An 18,178-nucleotide genomic window follows, 5' to 3' on the forward strand; every position below is an offset into this window, starting at 1 on the left:
GATACAAAATTACGTGATTAGTTTGGTTAGCAATGTCGGTAACGAACTTGTAACTAGTCGTCGATATGCAGATCTAAGTGATCTTACAAATGTGGTTTTGAAATCAAAACAAATTGTTGATTTGCTTGTCAAATTGAAGTATTCACCTGCAAGCCAGTTAATAATATTTTCTGCTTAAAGCACACGTGTTTAAAGCTAACAATATGTCTTCCCTTCAAAAGTCAGTATTAAAATCTAAACTGCCACCACCAGGTGTCAATTTTGGACATGGATCTAGGTTAATCAACATAAACATTTCATTGTTTAATACTCAACCTTAAGAATATCAATTAAAAACTTTCATTTCTATTCTAGGGTAAATAAATCAAAAGGCTTTCAGCGTAAAAGAGACTATGAACCCGTACAGTGGATTCCATACTTTGATCATTCCACTGATATAAAAATAGGAGAAAATACTTTTCATATTTATACTAAAGGAATGGAAGGACCAACATTGGTCTTATTACATGGCGGAGGTTATAGTGCTTTAACATGGGCTGAATTTACAGTAAGTATTAATAATTCTATCTATGAAATGTAGCACAATTTGCTATTTTATATATTTTAGAAATCTATTATGACGATGGTAATCTGTAAAGTTATGGCGATTGATCTTAGAGGCCATGGAGATACACATACAACTAATGAAGAAGATTTGTCCGCCGATACTTTAGCTTTGTATGTTGAATATTTGAAATATATTTTTTATATATAAAAACTTAAGAGATATAATAATATTATTATAATAATTAATTTATCTTATTTAGGGATATAGCAGCAGTTATAGAAGTAGCTATAGAGGAAGGACCAGTAATTTTGGTCGGTCATAGTATGGGAGGTGCAGTAGCTGTTAAAGCTGCACCATTAATAGCAAATTTGTCTGGTTTGGGTGTCATAGATGTTGTCGAAGGGACAGCAATGGATGCTTTGGCATCTATGCAGAGTTTTTTAAGATCTCGACCATCTAGTTTTAGTACTATTTCTCAAGCTATTGAATGGTGGTATGTATATAAGCTCTGTTACTTTTATAATAAATTAGATCTGCTTTCTGTGAAATATATATATATATATATATATATATATATATATATATATTCTTATGATAAAATAAAAGTTTTACTTAAAGCATATTCATTTTTCAGTGTACGAAGTGGTCAAATTCGAAATGTACAATCAGCTAAAGTTTCAGTACCTGGGCAAATAAAGAAGTTAGTGAGTTTCTAAATATTCTTATATACTTACATTAACATATTTTTATAAAATTATACTACGAGCTTCAACAGAATGATGTATTTACTTAATTTATTTTTTTAGTACCGAAACCAATCAATTAGCAACTCATGATATTGATTCTCTTTCACAAACATCTTCATGTGACTGTAGTCCTGAACCAGCGATTCAACGTGAAGATATTATTGAAGAAGAAGAATCTGTAAATATGCCTCCACCTACATCTTCTATTTTACATACTAATAGAAAGTATGTTTGGAGAATAGATTTAGCAAAAACTGAGCAACATTGGTTTGGATGGTTTAAGGGATTATCAGCATCATTTTTGAATGTACCAGTCCCTAAAGTGTTATTATTAGCAGGGGTAGATAGACTTGATAGAGAACTTACAGTGGGCCAAATGCAAGGTATTAATGTCAAATTACAGTTACATAAATATTCTATTTGATATATAATTTTTTTTTTTGTATTAAATAATTAGGAAAGTTTCAAATGCAAATCTTACCAGCATGCGGACATGCTGTTCATGAAGATGTACCAGATAAAGTTGCAGAAGCTATTGCAACATTTATGGTTAGACATAAATTTGCAGAACCTGCTTCAGATTTTCCACGGTAAATGTTTTTCATATAACATAAAAGTTAAATTTGTACAATTCTTTAGTTAATCTTAATTTATATTTTCAGAACCTTCCCTGCTTGCTAAATCTATTAATAAAGAATGAGTATTAAACTAGATACAAATTAAGAAACAATAATTTGGAAAATGTTGAACTAAATAGATGGAACAGCTAATAATTTATCGAAAAAATATGTCTATAAAAATAAGGGAAAAACGTGTAAATAAACGTATTACACCATTGACGGCAATATAAGTTTGTTCTTATATATAGCCTACTTCATTTTTATGTACATTCATATTATTGACAAATATTTATGTATAGAGATTGATTCATTAACTCTGTTAAACAGAGTTATTTATGATTAATTATTTGTAATTAATTGTGCGAGTCGTCTTGTATATAAAATATAATTGAAAATTATTTTAAATATATCATTATATAATTCTTATTCGAATACAATACACGTTTTCTTTCTTATGATTTAAAGTTTATCAAAGTATTTATAAGTTATCGTAAAACAGAAAAAATAAAATAAAAAAATAAAAATAATTTATCACAATATGTATCACGTATATCGATCAATGTAATATATTTCTTATCCTCTTAAATATTATAAAATGTATTAAATAAGTGATATCGAATGATTTATAAGTGATAAAATAGTTTCTCATATGATATGAATTTTTAGAATGATTATAGGAATGTATTGATTGTAATTGAGATTTCGGTTGAGTACTTATGACAAGTAATATATGTTCTCGCTTATACATCTCTTAAGGAATTTTCGATGACAACGCAAGGACCTCCACGTCCAGTCAGCAAAGGTGTAACCTTATAGTACAATATCAGATTAACAAGCAATTCAATATTATCAAATAAAATATTTCTTTGAATGTACACTTACTGGTTCCCATTTATTAAGATGTGGATCATATGCTTCAACAAGTGTTAAATATTGCTGACCATCATATCCACCTACAGCCATAAGTTTATCTCCAAGAACACAAACACCAACTGCATCTCTTGCTACACTCATTGGTGCTACCATTGTCCATGTATCAGTTTTAGGATCGTATCTATAAAACAATGTTTTTTTCTAAAAGGTCATGCATATATCATAAAAGATGAGCCAGATATATTTTGCTACCTTTCTACACAATCAAATCTACTAGCATTAGGATTACTCGCTGGTGCCTCATGACCACCAAGGGCATAAAGACATCCATTCACTACTCCTACTCCTACACCACCTCTTTGTTTTGACATTGGAGCACAAGCAGTCCATTTGTTTGTATGTGGATCATAACATTCGACTGTATTTAAACAGGAACTAATATCCCTACCACCTACAGCATACAATCTAAAAAACATACAAACTATATTGAATATATCTATCATCAAGATATTTCTTATGTAACGAACAAATCGATTCAGCTACTTGTCATTTAATACAGCAACACCGACTGTTGAACGTTGTATAGACATAGGCGATATAGAACGCCATTGTTTTGTATCTGGATCCCATCTTTCAACTGTGTCAAGAAAACTCCAACCGTCATGACCACCAACTGCATACAAGGGTCCACCTAAGACTGCAACTCCTATATCACAATATATCCATTATATAAAATAATTCATCAGTTATATATCTATATACTGTTATATATCTATATTGTAGCAATATGTTTATGATACCTAATCCATGTCTATGAACAATCATTGATGGTAAAGTACTCCAATTGCGAGTAGAAAAATCAAAACACTCGACAGTGTTTAAAGTTTTTAAACCATCTCTACCACCGGCAATAATTAATTTCCTGTCAACAACAGCAGCACCAAATTGCAAACGTTTTCCCCACATTGTAGCTACAGACTTCCAAGAATTTTCACGTAACGAAAACGAGTATATCGACAATGTAGGCCCTATATTAAAAAACAATTTATCAAATTTTTTCATAATTATTTATCAGCGATTTTATATTATTACCTTCATTAGCATCCATTCCTCCAACTGCTAACAATTCGCCAACAGTAGCTTTTCTAGGTTTTGTACGATTAGATTGGAGTAGTGGTCTACGTTCAGGTAATAAATGATACTTTAAGGCTTCTATTATAAGTTCTTGCGCAGCTTTCTGATCTTTAAACATTTCGTTACTTTCTATATGGTCTGCTATAAACTATTTTTTGATCAATTCAAATTAATTTTTATTTATAAAATATTTAATATTTGCAACAGTGAGTATTTAACTTACTGCTGGTGATAATAATGGCAATTTCACTAAACTCAACAATCTACTTGCATCTTTTTTTCTGTTTGCTGGGTCATATTTTAGCCAAGCTGTAAGAGCCTAAAAACAATATTAAATGTAACGTAAAGTGAAATAGACATAATATTATTATTATCTTACATGAAAAATAGTATCTTCAGAAGGAACATTGAGATCATTTGACTCTAATAATTCTGCAACTTGATCAGCAGAACATAGTAAAAATTCTTGATTTTTTATTACTTCCATAAAATGTTCCGTTGTATAAGCATGTGCCTGTTTCAATAAACCTATGCAACCTTGCATATCTGCAAACATACGTATTCCTAAACAATTACTTGGATGAAGCTGTTTTCTTAGAAATCTGCAACATGCTTTAACAACTGGATGCAATTGCAATAAATGTGCTGTTGCTAAAAGAGTTTGTACACTATCCTCTTTAAGTTCTATACATCCTAAAATAGAACAAAATAAATTTGAATGAATTAAGGTAATATCTATCGAAAATTTATGAAATTACATATCGTACCAGTGTAACAATAACGAACTAACGAGCATAAAGCATCTCCATCTACTTCTACTAATTCAATTTCATTTTCCTTAGATTCTCGTAAAAAACCAGTGAACATAGCAGCAAAATATTCAGAGCCAGCGCTAAGTACCAAACGATGTGCAGGAATACGCTTATTGCCTGTGCAATTAAACTCAATGAAAATAGATCATTTGATCGCTTAAACAATATAACAAAAGAAAAATTAATACCTGCAATTAATACAACATCTGTTAATTGTTGTTTGTCTAAGTATTCCTCCATTATACGCAGACTAGATTCTGCGTGTTTTGGTACTATTCCAACTATACTCGAGAAACTATGTTCACTCGCCGAAGCTTCTTTGTCTACAAACGAAAATTCCGGTTCTGTTTCGCTCGTATTCATCATTGCAGCAAAAATTTTTGACATCTTTTTCAACCAACTATTCCTCGTTTATTCTCCCTGATAAAATAATGTTTCTTTATGACATAAACGAATACTTGTTAATTTGTACTTACAATTATAATTTTGTTCCTAATAAAATACGAACTTTATTTTTCAATGAAAGAGTTTCATAGAAACTAAACGCTTTTATACACCCATTGACGTAAAACGTAAGACGTAAACCGTAAGAATTTCATTCTTACGAATTTTTTCACCGCTATGGTTTACGCTTGTGTTCGACAAATATAGAGGGGAATAATCGACTCTGATTAGTGGATTTCCTTATGGCTTACGCATTACGTTTTACGTTGATGCGTGCGTGAGAACTGACAGTACTATATATTTTTCGAGGCTGTTTATCAGTTCTAATATTATAATGGATTTACGTCAACAATGAGTACTGGCGTAATTCTTCATCGATTTTCATAAACAAGATCTTATTTTGAAGATGAAGGTATAAACGAGGACATGGCTTTTTCAAATTCTTGGAAAAGTCTTATTTTCTATGAAAAAAAATCTTATGAAAAAATTATGTTTCTTCGAGAATAGATTATATATAAAAATAAAATTTTTATATACATTTCGAAAAAGCCATGTCCTTGTTTAAACTTTTATCTTTAAAATGAGATCTTCTTCGTCAAAATCGATTAGGAATTAGATCCGTACTCATCGTTGGCATAAACGTTGTTTTTATTATTTTTCATAAAGTAATGTTTTCTACAGTGGCGCCTCAGAAACTTTGCGGCAAAAGAAAGAAGCTCGTACTTCCATTACAAATTTTCATACAAATGCATTGGAGTATGCGTTTGAAATGGTGTACGTTTTATTTCCGTGAATTAAATGATTGAAATAGAATTCTCAGCGATATTTTTTCTTGTTTCTCTTGTAGGAACGATATACTTTATATTATTACTATTATTATTACACTGATAGTCGATGATCGTAGAGTACAGTCGATAAGTTATTAACACTTTGCGTATTAGTGACGTCATTACGACGATGTGCGTAATTAAATTTCGAATTTGTAGATATCATATTATGATAAGTTTGTAAATATAAAAAAAAAAAAAAAATTAATTTTATTTCTTACCATATAAAATAAATTAAAGCGATAACTGGATTATATTATAAATTTTATGATATAAATCATTTGTTTTTTAATTTTGTACAAATTTGAAAATATAAAAAAAAAAGAAAAAAAAAAATAAAAAAAAAAAGAAAAATATCTGCACGAAAATATAATAATTCATAATATATTTGTCCAATTTAATTTCTTTTAAATCTTTTAAATGTTTCCAAATATACCTTTAATCTTTCCGATTCATTTAGAAAATTTTATATTTCCAAAAAAAATAATTAAACAATCTGATATAATAACACTAATGTTATATATAAAGATAATTCGGGCGAGTTGAAATAAATCGTAAAAAGAAATCTAATACGTTTTATTTTAATGTAAATATATAAATATATTTCTTTGGACTATTATACTTCGGCTTGAATGGTGATATACAGTTTCATATAAATCATATAGCTACTATATCTTTATGAAGTATACAGCTTGAATACTTTCACATACGGATAATTAATTAATTACACGCTTAATTTTTTTGTTTGTTTATATCTATTTACATCTGATTCTAATGTTTTTGTTTTCTTTCTTTTTAGATTAATGTGACGTTAAACAGTATTATTCGTTATTATTGACTTTATCTTAAAACAATTTAAAATGCTAATAAATTGTACATTTGTTTATAATACATTTATATTCAATAAATTCTATTTCAAACTCTTATATTATATCTATTGTATACAGATTCACAATATGAAAGTAAAGAAAGCCAATATCACTTTTAACATATTATTTAACACAACATAGAATATAAAATAAAGCTGCTTCATTTTCTTTGTTCGTTTTTTTTTTTTTGTATATATATAGTCTAAACTTTTTTTTTTTATACATTCATCATGTCTCAATAGATCGATCGAATATTTTCTTATAAATTACAGTTTTCTTTTTTTTTTCTAATCATATATTATTGTCATTCTCGAAATTATTGATCTTAATATTTTTTATGATCGTACTTGATCGAAGGTAATGGCAAATGAATTCAAGTAAATAATTACTTGAATTTAGAATTTCATTATTATTAAAAAAACTTATAATAACGGCTTGAATCGGAAATTATCGTGGCAGTTAGTCACAGCAGTTAAAAATACAATACGTTATCGTGAAAACGTTAATTCTCCTATTAAACATCATCATAAAAATATGGCATAGCTTTTTTTGAGAAAGATAAATCTTTCTAATACAACTATATCGTATACAAGAGAAGATCTTCTATCTATTCTTCCTTGAATAAAAACTGTAATAAATGATGTAAGATATAATTAAAACAAGAAAAAAAAAAAAAAAAAAGAGAAAAGTATAATTTTATCAGAAACAAAATGTTCAAATTCTTTTTACTATTCCGTTGTGGTAATTAAAGATCTTACATAATGCTAGCACCATTGAATACACCTATGAATAAATCATCTAGCATCGATAAATGCACAAGAATTTACACACTTTCCTTTTCTTTTATTCTAAAAAGAAACTCTAATTCTTTCTAAATATTCATTACAATAATGACGTAGCATTGGAGCCATAATTTGTGCGGGGAAAATGATCCCTTAAGAAACTATATACAGATGGCTGCTCCATATACTTGTTCGGTTTTTGCAGAGGTATCTGTGGTTGATCCAGAGAAAGATCCGTAAGAGGATCTTTTTCGACAACAACAAAACCTATCTATAAGCTCTGTAATATCATTTTTATCACATTCATCTCTGAACAGGCCGCTCGATGCATCATCCGTGCAAGCGGATATGAACGTTTGCAGGTCATTTTTTGGAAAGCCATCTCGATAATAGGTCTTTATCGTATCATAGGCGTCCATTATCACAGAAATAAATAAACTTAAAACGACATAAATATACAAAGAAATAAACGTATATAAATAAATCCTCGAGTACCACCAAAGCATCGGTGATTTGAAAGACGTTATTGAAAAGGTGGCAAACATATCATCACCGTTAATAAGAGCAAATAGACATTCGGAAGTCGTAGCAAGTGATCTAAATTTCATATGATACGGGCCTAAAATTAACCAGCCACAGAAAGTAAACCCGGCATATATCAATATAGCGCATATAAGAAACCTAGCTACTTTAGGTGCAGCCTTTTTTAACGTTAAAATGACGACGTTGTAAGTTTTGAAAAAGCCAAGGTATCGTAACACGCCAAACCATACAAGTAAATTTCCCGTACCTAGAAATATACTACATACGTTCCAATGATCGCTACCAAAATATTTTCTCTCTATTTGCTCTTTCACGGCAGAACCGATGATGATTAAAAGATCGTTTATTATTATCATTATGTACCAAAGGTTCAAAAATTCCAATCTACCTTCGAAACTCAATGATTTTCCGTATGTCTTTTTGAAAAAATTTATCGTCTCGGATTTGAGTAATTGTGCTCTGAAAATAGCCCTTGAGCATAATGCAAGGGAAATAGTACAGATAAATATGACGAGTAAATTTAATAATGTTCTCAAAGCAGATTCGATTTGATTGTCCATGATATATCGAGTGTCACCCTTGCAATATAATCTTTGCGGTTCAGTATCCAATGATAATAACATTTGTCCGTCTTGATCACGATTATCAAAGATTATTTTAATATCGAACTGATAACAATCCGGTGGTGTCATTGGGCCAGCAGCTCTTAGATTAACAGTTTTAACGGCGAACTTCAAATATGCTCTTACCAAAGCAGAGAAATTTACAATAACATTTTGCATAGACAATAGATTTCTCGAGTTATTGAAATTGTCATGATATTGCCTAGTTATGTTCACGCAGGTTTTTATAATCTCTTTATCGAAGACATAACTTTCGTTGAAGCCGAATATGGTGCTTTCTTTGTACGAGTATAAACATAATTCCACAGATCCTGCGGTATTATCTTCAGCGTTGTAAGAATAAGAACCGATGGAATTATTAAGATTATAATAGCCATTTAAAGCATAATCGATGGTGTCGAAAAATTCATCCTTTTTGTAGAGAGCTAATGGACCGGTCGCAGGAGGGTAGGCAGGTACCTATTAATATTAATAAAATAATTAAAATTAAAAAAAAGGAAAGAGAATTAAATTTCATCGAGATAAACAAACGATTAGTACCCTTCGAAATAATTGTTTAACATTAACAATCGAATTTAAAGTCAGTCTATTTGACTAATTCAAATATTAAGTTAAATTTTTCTTCATTTAATATTCGGTATTTTATCTTTTTCCTTTTTTTTTTTTTTTTTTTTTTTAAATTGAATGAAAGCGCAAATTATCACAGAAAATTATTCGTCAGCAATTTTCTATCGACGTTATATCATTCTCAAACATTTATATTCATTTTTACCTCTTGCGTGGTGTCCCATCCACGTAGAAAGAGATGTGAAAATGTAATACGGTTGTCCCACGTGTAATTGACGTGTATATAATTGTTATGAGCAAACAGGCAAAGTTGTACGGTGACCAAAACTATTTTGATGACTTGCACGACGAACTTATACGGGAATCTTCGTTTGGCTTGCCATTTCTCGATGGGATTCATGAAAAAGAATCTAAGCTTCCTCCTCATTTTGTCTTCAGCGAAGGTCGTCATGGCGCAATTATCACGTCTTTCTGCGATTGGTCGATTGCAGCTTCACAAATATAATTTTGATAGAGTTAAAGTCAAATCAGATCTTTTGTTCTTTCTTAATCTTTTAAAATATAATAATTCTTAACAAATCATCGTTTATACAATTCACTATTACCCTTCACACTTGAAATATTTGAGAAGATAATTTCTTATCAGTAATACGTTTGGTCGTTCTCGTTGAAACGAAACTATCTCTCTCTCTCTCTCTCTCTCTCTCTCTTTCTCTCTCATGCACTTATACAGAGTTTTATTTACTTTCAAACGTATAATTGGACCTAACAGAACAATCTTATCTTTAGCACGTTACTGAACGCTGAACGCAATCTAAATCACGAAAATGCTATATTTTTAGCGATACGATATCTATTATATATTTGTGCTACTTGTGTGTCTATTAAAAAGTTATAAAATTACAAAAAGAAAATATTTTCTTCCTTTTTTTTTCTCTCCTTCGTTTCCTAGTGATGGATTGATCTTTGACATTATTATAATTATTATTATTATTATTATTATAATTATTATTATTTAATTTGAATATACAATATGTAAATCATTTGTAACAAAAATGTAGACACGCGATTATACGTGAATTCGTTAATATTAATGAACATTTACATTTGATGTTAATTTCAAATTATAATTGATACAACCCCGTACGCATACATACATACATACATACATACATACATACATACATACATACATACATACATACATACATACATACATACATATATGTATATATATATAAGTATATATACATGTATAGAGAACACAAAATTCTATGAAACATTTCATAAGATGATATACATAATAAATCGATCTAATCGACGATTTCCTTTCTTCCGATAATAATTTTTCTCCTATAGTAAATTCTCTCATTTATAGATATATTTCAAATATTTCTCATTTTTCTCACGCTTTCTCGATTCTCCTCTTTTTAGATCACTTAGATCTAAATCTACAAATTTTCTATCGAAACGAAAATATTACATGCGAGATAATAATAAAGAAATAAAAAATAAGTATAATAAATAAATAACATAAAGGAAATAATCAAGAAGTAAAAAAATAATATCGATTATTTCACAATGTTATATTATTTTCTATTTGTTGATTATCAGTTTAAAAAGAAAATCGTATCTCACGAATATACATTGTTAAATTTTTATCACGTAATTGTAGGTAATAACAATCTTTATAAAGATCGATTGTTAGTAAGAGGAGAGGAGAGAAGAAACGTTTATTGCGCACCTCTTATCATGTGACGTAAATGATAAGTAATATATATTTTACGAATAATAGAAAAAATCAAGTTCAAACAAAAGAATTATCGAAAGATGATTGAAAAGTAAAAAGGAAAAAGAAAAAAAAAAAAAGAAAAAAAAGAAAAAGAAAAAAAGTACTTACTAACAACACACCTTCATAATTTAAACATAAAGCATAAACATAAAATGTCTACATTTGAAACACTTGTATCAAGAGAAATTTACTCGTCGACGTTTAACCTACTTTTTACAAGACTACTCGAGGAAGCGGGTGAAACTGTTTTAAAATCGAAATGCATTAAGAAAGAAGAGAAAAAAAAAGCACGATTGTAGTAGAAACAGAGATACATATCTCAATGCTCGAGCAATGTTTCTAAGTGAACTGATCGACGAACGATTTATCGACTCGTTCTTAGAACTCCCGCGATATTCCAAACAAGAGTGCGCTGCTTTATATGTTTATTTCCGACAAAGGATTGAAATCGAAAGGTCGGCGTATCTTGCTTAAACAAGAACAATGGACGATGACAGTGATGATACAAAAAAAGAATAGATATACATATCTATGTAATAATAGGAAAGAGAGAAAGAGATATATAAAGAGAGATAACGAAAACGAAAATGAAAACGAAAACGAAAACGAAAATGAAAACAAAAACAAAAGCAATATGTAATCATTCAAACGAAATATTTCTCTTAATGTTATAAATACTGACCTTGAGTCGGTGTGAAGAAGTCCATTCTCATTTCCATCATCTCCTTCCTCGCTATCAAATGCTTGACTCCAAGAATGATTTCTTAAAATGCTATTACCAGTAACGTTAGAGGAGTCTTCGTGTTGTATCCTTTTACGTGCCTCCGTCATATTTCTTTTCCCACGAAAAAATCGTCACTTTTGATAGAAGAGAAAATAATTGAAATAATATTTAGTAATACGTAATAATATTTAGAGCTATAAATATGCGCACTATGACGTTATTTCAATCAACTGAGTTAGCGTCCAACTCATCGATGAACGATGAAAGGATAAGCAGCTCGCATGCGTAGTTCTGCGTAATAATGCGGTACATAATCATTGGTTAATGTTCTACTAATAGTATCTTCATTCACGTTTTTTAATCACTGTTAATTGGAAATAAATCCTTCGTTGTGCTTGTTCAAAGAAGACTATGATATATGTTTAATAGGTTAATGACGGTTCCTTCTACAACGATACGCGTCATGATGTAAATATTAAAAACTATCCAGATGGACGCTCCAAACTCGACTGACTGCTGCGCTACCCTACGACCGCTATGGTAGATACACCAGAGTCACGTGACACGCTCTCGCGTTTGTCCTCGGCGATCTTCGTGTATCATCGATCGAGCTCGGTAACATGGCGTCTCTTACTCATTAGCGCGCTTTATTCGAAATCATTTTATAGCGAGATTACGTTTTAACGATCCGCTTCGAATGTATTAGCCTTTTTAATATGTAAATCCGGTGCTACATATCAGATATCAATCGAATAATAAAGGATAAAAGTTTATTTTACGTTTGTTGATTAGAAAGAAATTATTATTGTGCTTTTCTTTTTGCTTTATTAAGAATATATATATATATATATATATATATATATTATATATTATTATATATATTATATTATATTATATATGTATTATAAATTAGAAAAGTTGCCTGATTTTTATTTACGATTAAGAACACGAGTAGGTAATTACGCGAATGTACGATAAGTTAACGATAGACCGAGCATAACGAGATGGTATATAAAGTTCAACTGATATTACACTTTCACTAGTATAACGAACACTCTTGCGAAATTATTAACGAGATATTACGTGAGTCTACGAAAAGGTTTCTATATCCGCTGATTTAATTATCGAGTTTAATTATAAATCGTAAATTGGATCTCTTATTAAGATATCTTTTTCGAAATTACTTTCGATTTTATAAGAACATAATCTCGCTTCTTTTTTTTTTCTAAGTAAAAATAAACGACCGTGTTATCTTTCATTTTTTTATTTTTATTTCCTTAGAAATATATCACGAAACTTGACGACTTCCCTTTCCTATTTTTTTTGTTATTTTTTATTTATTTTTTTTTAAAATCTTTTTTATTAAAATTTTTTTTTATTCTTTTTGCACGAGAAAGTATAACACATGGAGATGATCGAATAACGAGGACTCAGCGTGTGCGCGCGTTCCACCACCTCTTCGTCTTTGGTGTCTGCGCCCTCGGCAAAATGCTCTCCGCGCCAGCGTCGTCGTCCATTCGTCGTCGGATATCGTGCACAAGGTACATACGTGCTGTTTTGCGAGTCCTGTCGCGCGCGCGAAGTGTCCGTGCGAGGTAACTCGAGCTTCCTTCGACGATTGTAAGAGCAGTCGTTTTTTCTCTTTCCACGAGTCAGCTTCTACAAAATTATAAGCTCCTGAAATCGACCATTTATAATTTGTCTCATCATTTCGAAAGAGAGAGTTAGAAGGAGAGAGAGAGATAGAGATAGAGAGACAGAGAGAGAGAGAGAGAGAGAGAAAGAGAGAGAAAGAGAGAGAGAGAGAGAGAGAGAGAGAGAGAGAGAGAGAGAGAGAGAGAAAGAGAAATAGAGCGAGAAAAAAGAAGAGAGATTAGAAAAATAGAGACATATTTTAAAATTCGAAAATTCGTCAATCTAATCAATCTTTTCACATGTGTTCCTTCTAATCATCAGTGAGGAGATCCTTAAATACTTTTCTCCTGTCTTGTCTAACCACGACGAGTGCAGTCAAAGCGCGTGTTACAGTTCTGAGGAGAATTTAACGTGGAGCATGGTGGATCAACAGGAGGAGACATCAAAAATAGTGGATCTTAATGTGGGTGGTGTATCTTATACGACCACCCTGGAAACTTTAACAAAAGAAAGTAATTCTCATTTGGGTGTACTCTTCACCGACGGACACTTTCTAGTTCAAAAGGATTCTACTGGCAAATATTTTCTTGATCGTGACGGTACTCTATTTCGTTATATCCTTGATTATCTTCGTGATCAGCGTGTCGTATTACCTGAGGGATTAAAAGAACGAGAGAGACTTAAACAAGAAGCGAATTATTACGGTTTACCTAATTTGGAACGAGCCATTGATGAGAAGAGCGAAGAGGGTGCAGGATCATCGACCTGGAGGAAACGAGCACCTGGATATATAACCATTGGTTATCGAGGAAGTTTTGCTTTTGGCCGAGAAGGTTTAACCGATGTTAAGTTTCGTAAAATCTCAAGGATCCTCGTGTGCGGTCGCGTGGCTCTTTGCAGAGATGTCTTCGGGGAGACCTTGAACGAAAGTCGTGATCCTAATCACGGTATGTCAGATCGCTATACTTCGAGATTCTTCCTGAAACATAATTTTATTGAACAAGCTTTCGACATGCTTCAAGAACAAGGGTTTAAGTTAGCCGGTAGCTGTGGTTCCGGTACAGCTGGCGGTAATTTCGAATTACTCAAACCTGGCGTCGATTCCGAAGAAACTCGTTGGAATCATTACAACGAATTCGTCTTTGTACGCGAATAAACGCGCAACTTTGGCTCTCCTTTCGCGTTCGATTATACGCGATCGACTTGAACTTCATTCGACAAAGAATGAAGAAAGGAAGGAAGGAAGGAAGGAAAGAGGATAGCTGATGTTACCTTCCAAAGGAATGGTGATATCGTGTCAGCCAAACTCCGGGACGTTCAACCTCGATCGTACGACGTGATAATATCGATTATTCTTCTTCGTTTTTTGCGAAGACTTCTTCCTTCATAAACTTCATCATCGACGTTAGTTGAAGAGAAGAACTTTCGAGGCTGCACAGAGAATAGGAAGTATGCACACACTGGTATGGCTGGTTATACTGATCGATGAACTCGAAGATGGATGGATTTTCTTGCCAAGAAGATCGTACGCAGTTACCGGTAGAGATTATTTTGTCCTAATCACACAGTAATTACAAGAGAGTACAAGATTAAATAATAATAAAAAAGTAAAGAACTAAACCACAAAAAAAAAAGAAAGAAAGAAAAAATGAGAAAGAAAGAAAGAAAGAAAAAGAAACAAATATAAAAACAAAAAAGAATGCATAGATATAAATAATAATACTAATACGATCAAAGCTTGACGATGGAGAGAGAGTATCAACGATATCACTTCTTATCGATCTTCGTTGCTTACTCTTTTCCTGAATCTTTCAAAAAAAAAAAAAGATAAATAAATAAAGAAATAAATAAAAAAGTAAAATGAAAGAAGAAAATGCATTTAAAATATACAGGTACTTATATACATACATGTAGATGCATATATAAATACATACACACGCACACACACACACATAAATATATACATACATATATACATGAATACATACATATACACTCACACATACACACGTATTAATGTTCTTCTTTTGGTGCAAATCAAAATAAATTCTATCAATTCGTAAAGCGGTGAATTTCTATATCGATTTTATCGGCAACGTATTTACCATTGTTGCACACGAATCTTTATCCCGATTCTACGAGATACAATGTCGATACAGTCTAAAGGGACTTACGTGGCACTGATCGTGCAATGGATTTGATAACGATGAGAAACTGTCCTAGACCGACGAAAGGAGAGACTAGTTCGTTCGTTCACTTTGTTGCTTCGTCATTTACTTCGGAACAAAGATAATTTTATCGTCAGATTTATAGAAAGAAGGAAAATGGAAGGAGAATAAAATAAAGGGGATACCATTTTGCGTCGGGTGTAAACGTGGAACGGGAAGGCTTTACTTTTAGAGTCTATTATTTTTATTTTTAACGAAGAGTGAAAAAGATTAATAGCCGAGAAAGTAGATGCAAAAATTTAATAGAATCATTTTTCAATCGAACTAAAGTGAATATCGTGAAGAGAATCCAAAGCATTCCTCTATCGGTTCTTAAATTTCTTCCGACGAGAGATGATAAAAAAAGGAAATGAAAAAAGAAACGTATTAAACGTTTATAAATAGGTCTACATATTTCGTTTCCTTTATTTTTCCTTTTCTTGATCTGCTTGTAACGTAGTTTTCGTGTAGTAGAAGATCGAAAATTAAATGATTAGATGGATAAGTGAAAAAAAAAGAGAAATAAAAAGAAAAAAAAAAAAAAAGAAATAAAAAAAAGCAAAAATACAAAAAAAAAAGAAAAAGTAATGAACAGCACGTAGATGAGACTCTTAAAATTAACTATAAGAAAAAAAGACAAAGAAATAATTATCGCTTTTAGAGAGATCGTACTACGATTACATATTAATTTATATATTCGTTATATGATATACATATTCGATATTAAAAAAAAAAAAAAAAAAAAAAAGAAAAGAAAAAGAAAAAGAGAGCAAGAAAAAAAAAAGAAAAAATGGGAAAAAAATAACCAAAAATCTGGAGAAAATAAAAGACTCGAACTTTGTTCCTCGAAGTAGGCGAAATTGATACAACGAAACTAAGTTGGGCGATCTCGCTACTACCTGTAAATCCTTCTCTGAGCGATTATAGAAATTTCACATACATACATATATCAAGTTGCAAATTGTTCTTATATCAATATACACATAGATATATATACGTTATAGATATGGATAATAAACATATCGTACAACTTATAATATCCCTGTCGTAGACTCGATGAAAAAATATTTATAAAGTTCTATCAAATTCGTGCATCGATTTCTTCTTTTTTTCCCCTTCACATTATACACCTTATAAACTTTCAGATTATTCGAAATATATATATATATATATATATATATATATATGTATATGTATATATATGTATATATGTATATAAAAAAGGGGCCAACACAGACACACACACACACAGACACGCTCACGCAAAAACCGAGATTTCTAGTTTACTCGAGGATTTATTAAACCGATATCCACATCTTTACGTATAAAATTATTATTGTATCGATTGCGGTACTTCGAAATAATACTTTCTAATTATTTCTTTTTATTATACATAATACATACATATGTATGTACGTATAAATAATACGAGTACGTGTCCTATTTCAAATAGACTTCCTCCTCCATTTATATCCTTGAATAGAAATAAAACTCTTAAAAATGTCCAATGTTTTATCGTTATTATCCAATTCGACGAGAATGTTATTTCTGATCGTAATATTTGCGGCTAAATTGATTAGAAACACTTTTAAGTTTCATAAAATTTCATCTGTATATTTTTTTGTTTCTAATAAAAACAAAAAAAGAAAGATAATAATAATATTAACAACAATAATAATAATTATTATTATTATTATTACTATCGACATAATTGCGACGTTCGTTCAATTTATTTGAATACGTTGATTCTCAGGACAGTTTCTCCGTTTCTTAACATCTACGATTTTAATAATGAATATTCCTCGATAACACAAGTAACATTTCTTTTATATAGTATATAATATATATATATATATATATATATATATATATATATCATTCGCTTTCTGAATGCTTAAAAAAATGCTTTTCTTACTCTTTTTTCTTCTTCGAAGTAAACTTGGTAGATAATGTAAAAGGTTGGGTTGTGTTTGTCATCATTGTGAAACAAGATTTTCAAAAAACAAAAAAAAAAAAAAAAGAAAGAAAGAAAAATATAGAAGAAGAAAAGAGATTGAAAAACAAAAAAGGAAAAAAAGAGAGAAAGAAAATAACAAAAACGAAGACTATAACTATTTCACATATAACAAAATTTTCGTTTGTTAATGACAAACATACTCCTTTTCTCGACTCTTTTATGATATATTTAATAATAAACATTATAACAATATGTAACGTGTATAAACGTTATTAGAATATTTCAGTCAAGTTTTTAGCTTCTGTTTCGTAAAATGAATTTCGTTTGAAACGTGGATTATATTCTTTCTTTCTTTCATTTTTATTTATTTTTTTTTAATTTCTTTTTCATTTTTATTTCTATTTTATTTCTTTTTTCATGCAATAAAGGCGTTTCAAAAAATCCCGTGCCAAAAAAGAAAAGAAAATAATAAAAGA

At 30.4% G+C, this 18,178-nt stretch overlaps 4 protein-coding genes across 7 annotated transcripts; 2 read left to right on the forward strand and 2 right to left on the reverse strand.

Annotated features, from left to right (window-relative positions):
• The first annotated feature begins 66 nt into the window (after window positions 1-66).
• LOC122634310 (protein phosphatase methylesterase 1) lies at window positions 67-2,788 on the forward strand. The gene is made up of 8 exons (XM_043823123.1): window positions 67-277; window positions 355-547; window positions 608-717; window positions 807-1,040; window positions 1,182-1,247; window positions 1,354-1,676; window positions 1,751-1,883; window positions 1,956-2,788. Exons 1-8 carry the CDS (start codon window positions 204-206, stop codon window positions 1,972-1,974), a joined length of 1,152 nt encoding a protein of 383 aa, XP_043679058.1. The 5' UTR covers window positions 67-203; the 3' UTR covers window positions 1,975-2,788.
• LOC122634309 (kelch-like protein 5) lies at window positions 1,253-5,405 on the reverse strand. 2 transcript variants are annotated; one of them, XM_043823121.1, is made up of 11 exons: window positions 5,241-5,405; window positions 4,921-5,152; window positions 4,688-4,849; window positions 4,300-4,613; window positions 4,144-4,239; window positions 3,879-4,068; window positions 3,587-3,814; window positions 3,330-3,492; window positions 3,039-3,251; window positions 2,796-2,967; window positions 1,253-2,722 (listed from the first exon to the last, which is right to left on the reverse strand). In XM_043823121.1, the coding sequence occupies exons 2-11, from the start codon at window positions 5,117-5,119 to the stop codon at window positions 2,654-2,656; spliced, it is 1,806 nt and encodes a 601-aa protein (XP_043679056.1). In that variant the 5' UTR covers window positions 5,120-5,152; window positions 5,241-5,405; the 3' UTR covers window positions 1,253-2,653. The 2 variants fall into 2 exon arrangements, with proteins under 2 accessions (XP_043679056.1, XP_043679057.1); XM_043823122.1 differs by having other exon boundaries at window positions 5,209-5,405.
• A 1,755-nt stretch (window positions 5,406-7,160) lies between these two features.
• Window positions 7,161-12,424, reverse strand: LOC122634308 (mucolipin-3-like). 3 transcript variants are annotated; one of them, XM_043823119.1, is made up of 4 exons: window positions 12,114-12,424; window positions 11,862-12,037; window positions 9,593-9,878; window positions 7,161-9,279 (listed from the first exon to the last, which is right to left on the reverse strand). In XM_043823119.1, exons 2-4 carry the CDS (start codon window positions 12,008-12,010, stop codon window positions 7,816-7,818), a joined length of 1,899 nt encoding a protein of 632 aa, XP_043679054.1. In that variant the 5' UTR covers window positions 12,011-12,037; window positions 12,114-12,424; the 3' UTR covers window positions 7,161-7,815. The 3 variants fall into 3 exon arrangements, with proteins under 3 accessions (XP_043679054.1, XP_043679053.1, XP_043679055.1); XM_043823118.1 differs by having other exon boundaries at window positions 11,862-12,424; XM_043823120.1 differs by lacking the exons at window positions 11,862-12,037; window positions 12,114-12,424 and adding an exon at window positions 11,288-11,743.
• Window positions 12,425-13,402: 978 nt separating this feature from the next.
• LOC122634313 (BTB/POZ domain-containing protein KCTD12) lies at window positions 13,403-15,393 on the forward strand. Its single transcript, XM_043823128.1, has one exon. It carries the CDS (start codon window positions 13,957-13,959, stop codon window positions 14,692-14,694), a length of 738 nt encoding a protein of 245 aa, XP_043679063.1. The 5' UTR covers window positions 13,403-13,956; the 3' UTR covers window positions 14,695-15,393.
• Window positions 15,394-18,178: the final 2,785 nt, after the last annotated feature.

This window comes from Vespula pensylvanica, chromosome 14 (assembly GCF_014466175.1).
Source record: "Vespula pensylvanica isolate Volc-1 chromosome 14, ASM1446617v1, whole genome shotgun sequence".
NCBI lineage: Eukaryota > Metazoa > Arthropoda > Insecta > Hymenoptera > Vespidae > Vespula > Vespula pensylvanica.

Bases quoted from the DNA above. Each gene is read 5' to 3' on its own strand.
- LOC122634309 (XM_043823121.1), bottom strand. From the start codon at position 5,119: ATGTCAAAAATTTTTGCTGCAATGATGAATACGAGCGAAACAGAACCG. The intron at 4,069-4,143 runs GTAAGTTAAATA...ATCAAAAAATAG, and splicing joins TGCCATTATTATCACCAGCA to TTTATAGCAGACCATATAGA. The intron at 3,252-3,329 runs GTAGCTGAATCG...TATGTTTTTTAG, and splicing joins GTTGCTGTATTAAATGACAA to ATTGTATGCTGTAGGTGGTA.
- LOC122634308 (XM_043823119.1), bottom strand. From the start codon at position 12,010: ATGACGGAGGCACGTAAAAGGATACAACACGAAGACTCCTCTAACGTT. The intron at 9,879-11,861 runs GTCAGTATTTAT...ATATTTGTGAAG, and splicing joins CTTCTTCACACCGACTCAAG to CTGCAATCGACCAATCGCAG. The intron at 9,280-9,592 runs GTAAAAATGAAT...TAATATTAATAG, and splicing joins GATGGGACACCACGCAAGAG to GTACCTGCCTACCCTCCTGC.
- LOC122634313 (XM_043823128.1), top strand. From the start codon at position 13,957: ATGGTGGATCAACAGGAGGAGACATCAAAAATAGTGGATCTTAATGTG.
- LOC122634310 (XM_043823123.1), top strand. From the start codon at position 204: ATGTCTTCCCTTCAAAAGTCAGTATTAAAATCTAAACTGCCACCACCA. The intron at 718-806 runs GTATGTTGAATA...TATCTTATTTAG, and splicing joins TCCGCCGATACTTTAGCTTT to GGATATAGCAGCAGTTATAG. The intron at 1,041-1,181 runs GTATGTATATAA...TTCATTTTTCAG, and splicing joins TCTCAAGCTATTGAATGGTG to TGTACGAAGTGGTCAAATTC.